General features: G+C 35.7%; 1 protein-coding gene across 1 annotated transcript in view; it reads right to left on the bottom strand.

The window, feature by feature from the left end:
* PRKN (parkin RBR E3 ubiquitin protein ligase) overlaps positions 1–16,749 on the bottom strand; it is a 1,861,641-nt gene that overhangs the window by 289,687 nt on the left and 1,555,205 nt on the right. The window contains 1 exon segment of the mRNA XM_074309364.1: positions 13,129–13,190. Within this exon segment, the coding sequence (XP_074165465.1) occupies positions 13,129–13,190 (62 nt within the window).

The following is a 16,749-nucleotide window of genomic DNA, read 5'->3' as shown; positions in this document are numbered from 1 at the left end:
TAATCTAACATTGGCCTTGGGGTCCAAGAAGGTGTGGATTCTGGTTTTTGGTTGGCTTTACACATGAAATGGAGTAAATAAAGGTAAAATATGGGGGGTTTACATGTGATTGCCATTTTATAAAAAACAAGGAGAATTATTGTTAAGAATATTTAATAATTAAGAATAATTCTTAATTTTCTAAAAAGAAAGTACATGACATCTCTCTATCTCTATCCCTTTCTCTATCTTTGTCTCTGTCTAGCACAACAAGAAGGTCTTGGACAGGACGTAGGAATGAGTTGTTCCAAAAAACTCAACACATCTTTACTGTCTGGGTCTCAGAACCATCAGAGAACGTGGTTCTCTGGAAATCAGAGACAATGAAGATTTGTACTTCCATCATGGAAAGACATAACAGAACTAGAGATTTATCATTCCTTATGCCAGGACAGGCAAAGTCCCAGATCTTTTTCCTTTCTTTATATATGATTCAAAGTCTGCTAAAGTGATAATTCTTCCTCCTTTCTTTCTCCAGATTCTGAGATTTTTCTTTCTAGTCTCTCACGTTCCCTGGAACCCTTGATTTATTTTTGATAAATTTCTCTTTAAATTATATTTCCTCATTTCATACTTTCCATCTTTTTGTGCAAATGAAAATCTGACTCTTCTTAGAAGATACTATAACACTGGTCACTTCCTGTATTTGAATCTTCCTTTTATATATAAAGAGGAATGGGTCATCCTTACTCCTCATTTCTACTTCCATATTGTCTCTTTGCACTATCAATCAATCAATAAAAAAATTATTAAGCATCTACTATGTGCCAACCACCATGCAAGGTGTTGGTTAAATAAATATGAAGATTGAAAATAGCTACTCTCAAGGAGTTTACATTATAATGAGAAGACAACAGTTACATTCTATAAGTAAAAAAATAGAAAGAATAAATGCAAATAAAATAAAGAAGTTAACCAAAAGTAACTTGAGAGGAAAGATACAAATAGGGTAGATCAGGAAAGAGTGAGTGTAGAAGATGGTACTTGAACTGAAAATTGAAGGAAGTTTCTGTGAGGGAGTGAAATTGTTGTAGGAGAGATTGGAAGACCAAAGGCAATGAGATAGAGTGTGCTGTGTGAGGAAGCTAGAGAATAATAATCACAGGGTAAAGGAAAGGGGATCATGTACAAGGAGGTTTATAAGAGAGGTTACATCAAAAGTCTTTCAGGGGATTTTGACATTATAGTAAAGAGAAAATGAAGCCACTGGAGTTTACTGTCTAGGGGAGTGACAGCCATATTTGCACTTAAGGAAAATCACTTTGGCAATATTATCTAGATTGGATTGAAATGCAGTGAGAAGAGGCAGGGAATTTAATTAAAAGGCTATTTCAATAATCTAGGAAAGAAAGGATGTGGGCCTGAACAAAGCTGGGAGTTGTAAAGGGAATGGAACAGTTATCAAATCTTTCCAAACCTTGCCCTTCCTTGCCTTTCCAATATTTCTTGTATCCCTCATTTTCTCTCTATTCATGCAGTGACCACCTTAGTTGAAGCTTTCGTCATCTTTTAGCTAAATTATTACAATGGCCTCCCTAACTGGTTTCTCTGCCTCAGATATCTTACCAGTCAAATACATCCTTTACCTGGCTGACAAAGTGATTTTCCTTATATGCAAGTCTTCCTAATAAATACCAGGGGCCATCTACTGCCTTTAAGACAATATATAAACTCCTCTGTTTGATTTTTAAAGCCTTTTACAATCTGTATTAACCTATCTTTCCTGTTTCAGTGGACATTCTTCTCTTCCAGTCTTTGATCCAGCCAAATTTGCTTTTGCTTGGTTCCTACATATAACATTTATTTCCCTTATCCATGCTTTTTCTACCTGCCCTGCCTCATATATGGTATGCACTCCTTTCTCACAGAGGAAACTCAAGAAGTGGTATAGTCCAGTTACTTTCCAACTAAGATCTAATTAAGAGCCCTAGACCAAATAGTGGTCAGGAAATTGAGGAAGAAATTATAGTGGGTCATTTAATCATAAAGTCAACCAACAAGGGACGAAGGTAATAACTGTGGAACAGAGATGGAGAGATAAACTCAGCACCCACAGACCCAATAGGTCAATAACTTGATAATTTGGGACATAGCCCCTAGACCAGAAGAAAAGTGTAGGGGTTTTCCTAACTTAGTGCCCAGAGTCCCAAGATAAGCCAATAGGAGGGAATCTTCTAGACGAGGATAATCAAAGAAACAGACTCAGTATTCATGGATAAAAGGAGTAGGATGGTGACTAAGAATCCTAACCATCACCAGACAGAGAATAGGATGATGTACAGATTCAGCCATGCATTTCTGGACATGGCCAATTTGTTTTTCTTGACTACTCTTATTTATTGAAGGTGCTTTGTTTTTCTTTTCTTTTCTTTTTCCCCCTTTATGGGCAGGGGAATTTGGCAAATAGAAAGGGACAGTGCTTGTCAAATAAAGGAAAATAAAATTTAACTAACAATGATTTTCTAGGTAAAGGTATTCTTGATCTTGAAACTACTAGTGCCTCACAACCCCAATTCCTTTGTATTTATTTTCTTTTTATATTTTATCCAATATATACTTTTTTCATGTCTCTATTGTCTCTTCCATTATAAGTTTCTTATGTTGTTTCATTCTTTGATTTTATATTTTAGTGCCTATCACAGATACTTAGCATATGTTAGGACCCTAATAATGCTTGTAGACTGATTGTACAATAGGCATTCCTCATCCACTTTACTTTTCTATATAGGACATTATATCAGATTCTTCTGAGACCTTAGAGATATCATTTAAGAAGCTCACAGATGTTCTGGATATCAATACAGTTATTACAATGTCATTTGCGAACAGGATCATCTTGAATACCTCGCCATATGTAGATAATTATTCCATTTGATTCTGCTGAAAATGTTCTATGAGAGTGGCGAGCACCCTTATTGAGCCTATATTCCTCTGTTCTATGCCTTGCTTGATATTTAAAGTTGGAGGGTTGTCAAGATTATTTTTGTTGCTTTCAAAGAATCTGGTGTGACTTTAACATATGTATAGGAGATACCTTGCTAGAAGAAACTGCAGACTACCAATAAAGTGAAATAATGAAATGCTAATAGCCATAAGGGGACCAAACAAAGAAGTGTTAATGTGTTACAACGATCACTGAAAAAAAATCAACTCAGAGGAAATGTTCTCCTTATGGTGGCTTAGTGAAGAAGGATTGTTGTCTTCTGTAATTTCATTTAAAAACACTTTTCTTTTGAAGATGGGGTTGTGGAAGATATTATTTAAACAAAGATATACAAGAAAATTAAACCATGGAGCTCTTGTTATTCTTCACTTGCTTCAGTTATGTCCAATTCTTTGTGACTTTTCTGGGCAAAAATACTGGGGTGACTTGCCATTTTTTTCTCTAGCTCATTTACAGATGAGGAAACTGAGGCAAACAGGGTTAAGTGACTTGTCTAAGATCACACAGCTAATAAGTGGCTGAGGCCATATTTGAACTCAGGGAGATGAGTTTTTGTGACTCAAGCCTGGCATTGTATCCACTGCATCATCCATGGATACCCCAGACCCCAAAAGAGGGGATTTTGGGAAGAATAAATAGATCAACAAGAAAGCATCTATCAAGCACTTATTATATGCCAGGCATTTTATGCATAGTAGTGTTCTGTCTATAGCAGTCTTCTGGACTAACCAAGTTAAAGGAGGCTGACCTCAGACCTAATCACAGAAAAAGGGCAGATTCTTACTCATCAAAAGGCAAGATTATTAGTAGAATAATTAGTAGAAAACAGGAAAGTGGACGGTATGTTCTGACACTAAGTAGGCAGTGGTGCTTGTTTATTCATTTGTTTTGTTTGTTTATAGTATTGCTAGCTATTATATTATCTGTTATAAGAGTTCTGCATTCTTTCCTTTGGGGGGCACTCAGGTACAGCAGCAGTAACAACAGCAACAATGGCTTGATTCCTGCTTCATTTACTCCCAATCCCCCGTCCTCCTTCAAGTTATGGTTTCTATTTTAGCAAAAAGTCACAAATGCCCCAGTGCACAGTTTCCTCTCCCGTGGCCTCTCCCATCTTCTCACTTAGAGAAGCATCTTTTTTTTCCCTCCCCATTCATACTCCCCAGCGAGCCGTCAGAAACAAATCAAAGGCAAATTTGTTGCAGAAGATAATATGCTTGGGTTCCAATTTTACTTACATCGTATTGGGGTCTAAGAGTCAAAAGCAGTCTATAGATGAGCATTAATTTATGACTAAATTATTCCCCCCTGCTATTTGGAGAGGGCCATATTTGCTGCATCTATTAGACATCTTTTAAAGCTCCTTATAGTCTCATTAATCCTAAACTCATTTCCCCTCAGTTGCAGATAGTTAGCCTGGAGGAATAAATGACTGCTTTAGGAGACTCTGACTCTTACATTGTTTTTATGTGAGTGTATATTTGTGTGTGCATTTTTCAGCTGTTTCTCAGCTAATAAATCTTTCTAGCTGATTCTAAACATCTGTCATCTACCCATGAAGTGAAATGGTTGGATAAATGGCTGGACTTTGTCCATTACATGAAGAGAAAAACAAAATATCGTGATTTGATTAAATCAAGTTTCATGGGGGAGGGAGAGAAGAAATAACTCAATACATTAAAAATTCAAACAAGGCAGCAGGTATCAGCAGAAAATCTAACTCTGCCAGATGCAGGGTGGTATGTCACTGAAGAATAACAGTGTCTAAGGATATCCCAATTTCTTTCTTATGGAAAAATTTAAATTATTTTGTCCATTCTTCAATGTTGTGACACATGACCACATATCACAGGAAAGGAAATAAGATGGGGCTAGATTTCATGTAATTATTTTCATTGCAAGATTTACTGATGTTAACTTGCTTTTGGAAAGTTCAACATAATGAACTCTAAAGCTCTTCTAAAAGTGGTACAGAGAAATAATAGAATTCTGGATCTAGTTATTCAACTGTTTCTGAATTTGTTAGTTGTATAGTCATTTCCTCTAAAACAAGGATAACGTGAGAGATTCTTGTCAAAGACTATATAAAATCCAGTTGTACCACATCTCTTTCATTCTTTTGATATACTAGTTTAATAACTATCAAAAATGAAAATTATATTAACATGTGAAATTCTTGAAGAATATTCACTTGAATCTTAAGGATTATTGCCTCTCCTTTTTAAATGCTTGGTAAGCATACCTTTGATAATCTATTCTCAAATTTTGACAAGAATGAAGTCAAGTTTGTAGCCTATGTTCTGAAGACTTTCCTCTTCCCTTTCTTGAAACTTTGGGCAATTAAGTAGTTGTGGAGCACCTCTTCTACTTTCCATTATTTTTTTAAGAGATCTCTGACAATGAAGCTATCACATTCACCAGTTCTTTTAAGACACTGGCAATTAACTTGTCTAGGCCAGAAATAATGAGTCATTGACAGCAAATTGCCCTTGATGATGATCTTCTTACTTATAATGTGCTCTAGCCCTATACTTTCCATCCTTCATAATACAAAGAGTATTCTCCTTTGAAGATAATGAAGTGCTGACCAAATTTTCCTTTTCTCTGTTATCAATAACTTTTTCATGTCTAGGCAGCATCTGGACATAGGGCTTTGATTTCCGTGTTCACTGACAACTTACTACAATAAATTGCTTCTTAAAGACTTGTGAAGGAAATCAAAGATTCCTCACATGGGGAATTATGAGGGGGAAAAGTTCTGATTAAGGTAGCATAGACAATACCTGCTTGACAGCAGATTCCATTACTATTGAAATATTCATGGAAAAGCTCCAGGAAAAGAGACTCTCTTTAAAGGTAAGAAATGGCAAATGCCCAAAGTAGGATATACAATTATTTTCTTGCTTAAGTGATGAATACTTGGTCTCTTTTTTGTTTACCACTATCCCAAATGAATACTTTTTATTTAGATACCTATTGTTAGTCAGCATGTTGTTGTGGAAATGAACAACCTTAGGCGAGCACTAAAATTAGCCAGATTCTTATGTCTACAGGATTGGCTCCATGTAGAAAATAATATTTGAATCTTTTGTTTGAAGCATAAGCCAAGGAGATATAGATGTTATAAGGTCCCAACAATGAACATAAATCTCTTTGAGCCAAAAATTGTGATTCTGGGCAAAAGGCTAAAATTTTCAGGCTTGATGAAGATACTTTGGGCTTATAATGTTTAAATTACACTGATATCTTTGGTCTAGGCAACATGAGTTAGATGTGAATTTAATCAAAAGAGCTCTAAAATAAAAAAAAATAAAAAAACAGATGGGGAGGAGTGTAGGAAAAACAAGAGACAAAAACCTCTGCAATGTCAATTTTAAGGAAGTAACTTGTAATAACACCCAAATCCTGAGATGTCCACATAGAAAGACATAGGATATGGCTAAAAAGAAAGGTAAACTCAAGATCTTAACATAAGGAAATAAATTTGACCTTATAATTATTATTAAAATTTGATGAAATTATTAGAATATGAAGTTTACATTGTATTCAAAAAAGAAGGTACTTATCAATCAATAAGCATTTATAAGATGCCTATTATATGTAAAGAATGAAACAATCCCTTACAATCTATCTGGAGAGACATGAATTAAGACAACTAAATACTGATTAAATATATACAAAATAAATATAATGTAGTTAGCAAAGCATAGCACCAACAGTTGAAAGATCAAATAGGTTCCATATAGAAAGTAATGTTTGAGTAGCATCTCGATAGAAAGGGGGGCACATTTGTAATTCCTACGATTGGGGAGTCTAAGGGTGATGGATATTTTAAGTTTGGAATTTCTGATGTGCAATATGATAAACTGATCAGGTATCCACAGTGAGTCCAACATCAATATGGGAATGAATCTTGGGAATGAAGGAAGGCAGAATTGGAGAGAGAAGATCAGGTTATCTAATGTTCAGCTTAGATCAGACACAAAGCAGGTTGGAACTCCTAACTTATTAAGCAGTGGAGGGATTGGGCTTTTTAATAGCTTTTGAACAAAAAGAAGAAAGGAAACAAGAAAGAAATGAAAAAATAAGGAAGAAAGAAAAAAGAAAGAAAGAAAAGAATGAGGTGGAGGAAAGAAGATAATACATTCTAAGCATGAGGAATGGTTAATGTGAAGGCATGGAGATAGGAAACAGAGTTATCATGTGTGGGGAAGAGAAAGATGGTTAGCTTGGCTAGATCATAAAGCAGGGAAAGAGAAGGCTGAAAAATTGAGACCAAGTTGTTAAAAGCTTTACTTTAAGTACTTTAAGAACATTGTCAAAAATGCTGAAGCCCAGAATTTGCTGATTGATTGGGAAAGTTAAAGACAATACCCCCACCTTTACCAATTTAAAAATCCCAACAAAACCAGTTTTATTGGTGAAAAGATCAAGGAAGGGATAGTATTATTGTCCTGGGTGATAAATGAGGTAGAACAGCTACTCAATGCTTGTTTCAGTCCTGCTTTCTCTATTAAGTAGTATGAATGTTGAATGCAAAAATACAGTTAACAGGCAAAATGAAAACAGGCTCTAATTTCACACTCACTGCCTTTGTGACCTCAGGCAGGTTCCATAACTTTCTGGACTTTTCTTTCATTTCTCTGTAAAATGAGGGAATTTGACTACTTGACTTAGAGTGCTCCTTCTAACTCTGGATCATTAATTCTATAGTAGGATCCAAGATGATAATAACAGCTGACATTTATATAGTATGTATAGTATGTAAAGTATATGTATGTATGGTATGTAAAGTATATTATATAGTATGTATAGTATGTAAAGCAATCTTTACATATACTTAACACTAGTAAAGTGAAAGTGGTACTACAATTATTCCCATTTTAAAAGGAGAAAATTGAGGTTTTTATAAAGTTAAATGAATTATCCAAAGTCAAGCAGTGGGTTAGAATCAATGGAGGATGTCAGTTGAGGAGTGGGTAAGCAAACTTTGGTATGTGAATATTATGCAATATTATGGTATTTTAAGAAACAATAAAATTGATAAATATTTTCAGAAAAAATGTAAAAAATATACAAGAACTGATATAAAATGAACTAAGCAGTGGCAAGAAAACTATATAAATTAACATACACAATAAAAATGTCAATAACGACCCAAAACAAATGAAAATGAATACTGAAAAATTATAAAGAAAGCCCTTGGCCCCAAGAAGACCTGAGCTATGAGAAGACACCTTCTTTTGTTCCTCTGCAGAGGTAGAGGCCCCTTGGGCATTCAATGTTGTATATGGTGTGAGATTTTTTCAATGTGTTGATGTATTTTACTGAATTTTTCTCTTCTCTTCCCCCACTCAATTTTTTATTGGAAGAAGTGATTCTCTGGGAGAACAGGGAATGTAGAGCAGAGAAGAATAGCGAGAAATCTAGTTGATATAAAAACATCAATAAAAATCTATCAACTCTCTCACCCTTCCAAAAATAATTGGTGGTAAAACTTGAACCAGTTTTCTCTGATGCCAAGATTTATATTTATATTATTTGTATTTTATACTATACAATTCTGCTTCTCAAGTACAGCCTCAAACCCTGAAATAAGTGATGATAACTATTTATTCTCTGAGGTCATTAGAATATAAGCTCTCTTAAAGGCAAAGACTATTTCTTGATTCTTTTTTGTATCTTTTTTCCTTCTCCTGCTCATTTTACAGATGAGGAAACTGAGACAAACAGGGTAAAATACTTGTCCAGGGTTATACCTCTAGTTAAGTGCAGTCAAATGTGAAATTAGGTCCTCCTGACTCCAAGACACTATGCCACCTAGCTATCTTTGTTGGTTTTAGGAAGTCACAAAACTGCACTTCTGGAGAGTAGCTCTCTAAAGGCAGAGTAGGAGAAGATAGAGGAATGAATACAAGGCAAAGGCTGCAACAGAAGCAGGAACTGATCCCAGGGGAAGGAGGTAAGACATAATGGGAACCTAAAATTGGTATCTAACATAAAGCTTGTCTAGCAGTACACTGAGTTATACTACTCAATAATTGACTGAGATTCAAGGATTGGAGGGTAGTTTAAGAAATGACTCATCTGACTCCAGTTTTTCATTATCTTTCTCTTAATCTCCAGAATCATTCAAAGGTCAATCAATACATACTAATTAGGTACCTCTTATCTGCTAGTCTCTGTGCTAAGTATTTTTGGATACAAAAAAGAATCAAGAAGTAGTCTTTGCCTTTAAGAGAGCTTATATTGGAGGGTAGTTTTAAAAAATGACACATCTGAAAGGTGGAATGTATAACTATTCTCTTATCACAGGGGATAGAAAACTAGTATCTTTCTGTTCATTAATACACTAAAGAAATATTCAACTTTTCTTTTTAAATTTTTTTATTTTTCAGTTGACAAAAATGTGCCTCTTTTCCCTCTTCACTTGTCATTATGAGAATGAAAGAAAAAAATCTATATTGGCCTTTATCCAGAAAAAAAAAAAAATTGTGTATGTTGCATTCTGTGCTCTGAGTCCTTCAGCTCTTTATTTGGAGGTAGGTAGTTTATTTCATCACAATTTTTACATTTATTTTTGTATGCTTATGGGAATGATGATGAGTGGTACTTAATATCCCTTATAGGATAGCTAGCAGTAAATAAGCCAGATTCAGGTTATTATGGGGGGTACATAGATTGCTCCAAGAAGAAAATTGGGCCTTTGCAAATCCAGAGCTTAGGTATCTGAAGATATTTGAGAAACCAAATAACATGATGAGATCGGTTCACATTAAAAAAAAAAAAAAAAAGAAGAAGAAGAAGAAAAAAATAAACACATGATTGTGCCATGAAAGGCCTGGAAAGGATAATGAAAGTCCAGGTGGTTGGTACTCAGAGCCTGAAAAGAGGGTGGTGGCCATGGGAATAGAGAGGAACAGATGTAAGGGAGAGAAATAATGAATGTGTAATTTACAGGACTTAGTAATGGATTTGGTTGTGAAAGGTGAAGGTGAAGGAATAGTCAAAGATGATCTTCCGGTCCTGAGACACTCAGTGAGTGGTTATGGCACAGAGAGAAATAATGAAGACTACAGGCTTAGAGAAAAAGATGAGTTCAAGGTGACTTGATATAAACAATGAACAATATTAAAATACCCACATTTTTGCATGAAATACAAGGTACCTTAAATGATGTTTCTTAGGAAAGTAAACAAGGATGGTTCATCTTTTTGTGTTTCCAATCAGAGAAGTATTGATTTTGATTAATATCCCTGAATTCAATTCCAAAGGAAAATGACAAGCAGTCTGATTTCATTCAAACCCAAACAGAGGACATGATTGATTTTTTTTTGGTTTCTTTTTACTATTAATTGTCTGGTTATATTAGAATAAATATATATCATTTAAAATATATATCATACATATATATGATAAATAAAAGAGATGATTTATGAGTCAGATAAGAAATGGCAAAAAAAATTCTATACTATTAAGTCATAGTTTGAAAAGCTACTCCTTGGGTTCTATTGGAAAATGGCTTTCAAATTTCATGGTATTCTAGATAGTTGTGCATTTTAAATCATTTTTCAAAATATTTGTTAAAGGAAAGAATTAGTATCATACATAATGTAAAATGACACATCATGATAAAATATTTTTTTCAATATGGTTTTATATTCTACATGTATATTCTGGGAATACACAAATATTTAAAGAAAAAAAAAGACATCGTAATATCTTCTCTCAGGAGATGTTCAGACATTGTCTAGATTTTCTATACTATCCATTCATTAACTATTTTGCTTTCTACTTCATCCTGGAGATGGATAGTATTAACTAGAAGACAGAACCATCCTAAGTTAAATGGCTTTTTTTGAGTTGAGGGAAGAAAATTGGTAGTTTGTTTGAAAAGGTGTCTTTGGGCACTCTAAAATCAGGCAAAGCATGTTTATTCCATAGACCAGCAAAATTATCACCTATTGTGCCTTGGTGATTTTGATATTTCAAAATAAAATATTTGACACAGCAAAGCCATGACATATATAACCCATATATGACCAATAGCTATGCAAAAACATTTTTAAAATTCCATATCTTTTTGGCCATTAGTTTAATCATTTAGTGTTGACATAACTGTTATAAGCCATTAATACTAAATAACTAAATGTATGGTCTTAGAGAGTGGCTCAGAATTACAAGTAGCTTTTTGCAGTTGTTGAGTTGTTTTAGTTTTGGCCAAGTATCCATGACCCCATTTTGGTAAAGATACTGGAGTGGTTTGCCATTTTCTTCTCCACTTCATTTGACAGATGTGGAAACTGAGATAACTAGGATTAAGTGACTTGTCCAGGGTCACACAGCTAGAAAGTGTCTGAGACCAGATTTGAAATTGGGAAGACTGATACTTGTACTATGCCACTAGCTGTCCCATAAGTGGCTAATCATAGTTAAGAATATCAAAAGCAGCACTTTGAACCCATGACTTTCTATCTCTAAGTCCATCCCTTTTCCCACTATTCTATGCAATATCTTATACAGTTTTTATTGTTTTCCAGTCAGAAAAATAGCCCCTCTTTTCACTCTTCAACATTATCCCATCCCATCCACTCACTCCCATTAAGAAAGAAGGAAGAGGGACAGGTAGGTGGTGCAGCAGATAGTACACCAGCCCTCAAGTCAGGAGGACCTGAATTCAAACCTGGTTTCAGACACTTAACACTTTCTTGCTGTGTGACCCTGGGCAACAAAAAAACAAACAAACAAAAAACAAACAAAAAAAAAAACAACAACAACAACAACAACAAAAAAGGAAAAACAAAATCCTTATTCCAAATATGCAATAAAAAAAAATCCACACTGATCATGTCCAAGAAATGTCCGTATCCATTTAAAATATGATGTGCTTTGTTGAATATTCAGTATGGCTTTTGTTTTGTTTCATCTCATCTTGTACTGGGAATGTGATTGTAGTGGTAGAGGCAACTATGAGTGAGGAAATGGCTTCTTTCCACACATATCAACTTAGTTCTGCAGATAATTATCTACAGCACAGAAAAGTTAATGACTTATTCTGGGTCACACCGCCAGTTTGTGTCAAAAGTGCTATCAAATCCATGTTTAAGTTAGATAGATAGTGTCTTTCCAATATGCTATGCTGAGCTACATCTCAGGTTTTAAATAACTTATTCCATAAATAAACTATCCTACATAAGGGCACTAAGTGGCACCTCACTGCACAGAGCTCTAGGCTTGGAGTCAGGAGGGAAGACGAGTTCAGTGGTGGTCTTAAACACTTGTTAGCAGTGTTACTCTAGGCAAGTCACTGCACCTCATCTGCCTCAGTTTTCTCATGTATAAATGAACTGGAGAAGGAAATGGCAAACTACTCCGCTATTTTTACAAGAAAACTCCAAATAGGGTCACGAAGAATCAGCCATGATTGAAACCATTGGACAATCACCATAAGCCTTACATATGTTGGAACTCATGCAGAATGCTATTATATCAGAAGATATATGCTACAAAAATATACAAGATATATGCAGCATGCTAATTGTGGAAATATGTATACATGTTTAATATATAATTGAATTATGTATCATTTAGGGGAGGGGGAAAGAGGGAAGGGAGGGAGGAAAAAAATTGGAACAAAGATTTTGCAAGGATAAATGTTCAAAACTATACATGTGTTTTGAAAATAAAAAAAGTTTATGAAAATTATACAAGATATATAGACAAAACATAGAAACACTATGTAGAACCTTGGACTAAACACAGACAATCCCACCCTTCTCTATAACACCCACATACCCTTATTCACCAAAACCAAATCCGACAAGACTTTCACCATGATTCCCCCAGGCGTAGTTCATATTCATGTGTATTTGTTTGCCTGTCTGCCACTGTGTAGTGTCTGTTTACCACTAGAGTCCTGACTTGAAAAGCTGTGGCAGATAGCAGATGTAGCAATTAATAACCTGTCAAGGCTGATGTATAGGATTAAAAAAATGTTCTCACATCTCTCCTGTGTGTTTTTCTTCCCCATTTAGGGGCTCTGGGGGTCATCAGACACACACTGCTTCCCCAGAGAGCTACGGAGCTGTCTCATTAGTGACTGCCTTTTGTGACACTATCTCACAGCCTTTGAAACGTTAACTCACCTGTTCTTCCCCAAGAATTCTGAAGTGATGAAGCTCTTTAATCAAGGAGTCTGGACAGCCAGCTGTTGAAAAGAAGAATTAATCTTAAAAATCATGAGCAATGTTTTAGAGGTAATATATATGGATATTCATAACCACAACAGGATCAGACCATCATAAATATAGATCTGGGAGGGAAATCTATGTTAATCTCTCATTTCAGAGATGAGAAAACTGAGGCCCAAAGTGGGGTCAGGCCACTTGTTCAAAATCACACTGGTAGTTAATGAAAAAGGTCACGATTTTAAATAGTTCCTCTGATTCCAAGTTCAATGTTTCCTCCCAGTACACTATACTGATGGTCGGTCCTCTTGTTCTATGAGCATACAGAGAAGCATACATGCACACAAACATAACAAGGGAGCATTTCTGTAAAAGATGTCTTAGTTTTGATCTCCATGATTCTGTCCATCCATGTTCATGCCCTGCTTTCAGCACAGTTTCTGGTTTCTACGTTGATCTATCCACAGATGTGTTGCCCAACAACACAGGCAAAGTTTGATATGCTATTTGGGGGGTAGAGGGCATTTGGTGGTCTGCCAGAGTGTCATTATTTACCCCAAGATCATTCACTCTGTTTTTTCTGCCAAGAGGGTGTGAGTGTGTGTGTGTGTGTGTGTGTGTGTATGTATGCAATCCCACTCTGCCTTGGGAAGGTAGAAAAAAGTCCCCTAACATTCTAAAATTACAACTTCCTGTTCTGATCACATTAGGTAAATTAGCCCAGCTCTTCAGTGCCTGTGAGCACTCATTCTCCACTCTCCACCCACTCCCCCCCCAACCAACTAGCTTCTAAAACAAGAACTTGACCATCCAAATACTCTCCATTTAGGTCAGGCAATGTTGTCCCAGATATTTAATATGGGAATCTGGCAACCCAAGGGAAGGGATAATTTCTTTTGGTAATAAGAATCAGAAAGGATTAAACTAATTAATATCCAATTAAAACATTCCTTTTTCCATGGCAATGCAGATATTTTAAATCATCACTGTCAGAATACATCTTTGAAAATAAATTAAAACAACATCAGAATATACTTCTAACTGCATTATCAACCAAACATCAAATGGCTACATTTAACAAATTTTGGCCCCTACGTAGGATGTCACGTTTAAGAGAGCCGAAAATGCATCTCCCTTATCCTACATGTTTTATCCCCTTCAGAAAAAGAGTAAGGGTACTGTCATCACAATAGCACCTAGCGATATCATCTTTCTTTTAGGAAAAATGGTTATAGACTATTCCCTCCATAAATCTGGGATGCGTTCTCCCATAGATACCCATAATGTCAGCCATTACACAGTAGCAAGGCATGTATAGGGAATGCATGACCCAGTTAACGCAGGCATATAGAACTTGTTCTTTTTCTTCTTGTATGAAGTTCTTCACTCAGATTAGCATCTCTAGTGGATGAATTGCTCAGACCCATGGAGAGTTCTTCAATCCTACTCAATTGTCAATTCAAAACTAGAACTCTCTCAGATCCATAGTTAGCACTCTGGTCTACTGCCAGTATTCATGTTCTTTGAAATCATGTTCTCCTGGGAGTCACCCCCTTCATGTGTCTGAATGAAGAATACGCACCTGCTCTCTTAATTTGCTTTAAATTGACTCCCCAGATTGTTTAACTCATAGGGAAAGCCCCTTCTTGAGTATGTAGCTTCAGTTCCAAGCCTCCTAATTTGGAAACCTCACTGTTTGATTGATGGGTGGCATCTTATATTTAAGCAGAACCCAGCAATTCTTTTACTTTGTGGTCATCTTTTCAGTAGCCATTTATACCCTGTCTGGGACTACTAGTGGAGCATATTTATTCTACTGGGATTCTGCTGGAAAGAGTATGTCAATCTACTTTCTAATAATGGGTTCATTCAACATCCTTATAGTTTTACAAACTTAAATACCTCTCCCTGGCTACTGATCTATGCGTGTTACTTCCACTATTAAGTTTAAGTGTCTTCGGGGTGCCTTCATTTGTATCCCCAGCACTTAGAACAGTGAATGACACCTAGTGAAGGGTTAATAAAATGCTTTTTAAAAATTCATTCAAATAATTTACTATTGTAATGTATTTTTTTTCCTAGCTTAGGACAAGGAAAAAGGGAAGGACTAGCCCCGGTGATTTCATCTTGGAAACGCGAAGATATTTCCTCTGCCAGCATAGGTCAGTATGTTTTCTGAATCTTACACTATTAAGGATTAAGGATGACAAGGTCAATATATATAGTGGAACCTGGGTCTGAACCCAGATTTTCCTAGCTTCAAAGCTGTTCTCTACTGATATGCTGTGCTGCCTTTCTCTTCCTAGCTTATGTAGGATTTAATGAATCTATGAAGATTTACTAAATACTGATTATTTAATTAACTGAGCATCTACTAATTACTCTAAGTACCAATCTTATAGAGTAAGGTTATGGCCTATATTACCAACTCAGTCAACTGTGCTGCTTCTCAGTTTTAGATGACATAAAGAACCTAAAACAATACACAAGTATTGAATCAGGAGTCTCAGAACTAGAAAGGAAATTATAAATGACCTAGTTAATGATCTGTTTTAAAGGTGAAGAAACGGAGACTCAGAATCAACAACTGAATTGCTAGTAGTCATATAGGAATAAAGTAGAAGAGGTGGCAATTGAACCTAGATCTTGTGAATGCAATCCCAGTATTCACTATAACAAGAAAAGAAAATCTGCAGAAGCAGATTCATTTGCACTAAGGAGCCCACTTCTGAAGGGTCAGTTTTTTTCAACAATAAAATGAGGATAAATATAGCACCAAATTATTTCTCAGGGTTGTTGGCTCAGTAGATAAAGTGCCAGGTCTGGAGTCAGAAAGTCTCTTTATGAGTTCAAGTCCAACCGAAGGCATTTACTAGATAAATGACCCTGCACAAAATACTTAACCCTATTTGCCTCAGTTTCTTCATCTGTAAAATTAGCTGGGAAAGGAAATGGAAAACTACTCCAATACCTCTGCCAAGAGAAAACCCCATATGGGGTCACAAAGAGTGGGAAATACTGAATGACTCAATCACAACAAACTTAGCACAGTGTCCAGCCTGTAGTAAGTGGCTTCTAAATGCTAATTTCATACTCTTCCTTCCCTGAATACCCCCACCCCCTACTTCTTTTCCCATTCCAAGTAAATTTAAAGAACTCTTGTCAATACATTTGGGCTTCTTTTAATTACTGAGGAGGCAAATGTCTGCACTTCCTGAAGAGGAAAAAAAGCTAAATAGTGAATCCAATACAAGGCCTCAGAGTATTCAGCCATGTGACATTAGATTAATGACTGCCATTAAAAAGAGTTTGTTAAATTTTAAGGTGATGGTTTGGCTTTTGATGGTGGTGAGTATTTGGCAATATAAGATTTAAATAGCACTACATATTGAGGTTCCAACTTCATCCTTGAAATTCCCTCTTTTTTAACTCTCACTGTCCATCAGGGATGCCAAGGAAGCAGGTTTAGTTTCAGAGCTCAGAGATTCTCTCAATGCAACAAACTGCTTTAGAATCTTTGAAACTGCTCTGGACACCTTCTCTTGATCTGCCTTATTTTCTGTCTTTTTGATTTCTAGC

Source organism: Sminthopsis crassicaudata, chromosome 4 (assembly GCF_048593235.1).
Source record: "Sminthopsis crassicaudata isolate SCR6 chromosome 4, ASM4859323v1, whole genome shotgun sequence".
Taxonomy (NCBI): domain Eukaryota; kingdom Metazoa; phylum Chordata; class Mammalia; order Dasyuromorphia; family Dasyuridae; genus Sminthopsis; species Sminthopsis crassicaudata.
The sequence above is the reverse complement of the archived record's forward strand: the minus strand, read 5'-3'. Positions and strand labels throughout refer to the sequence as shown.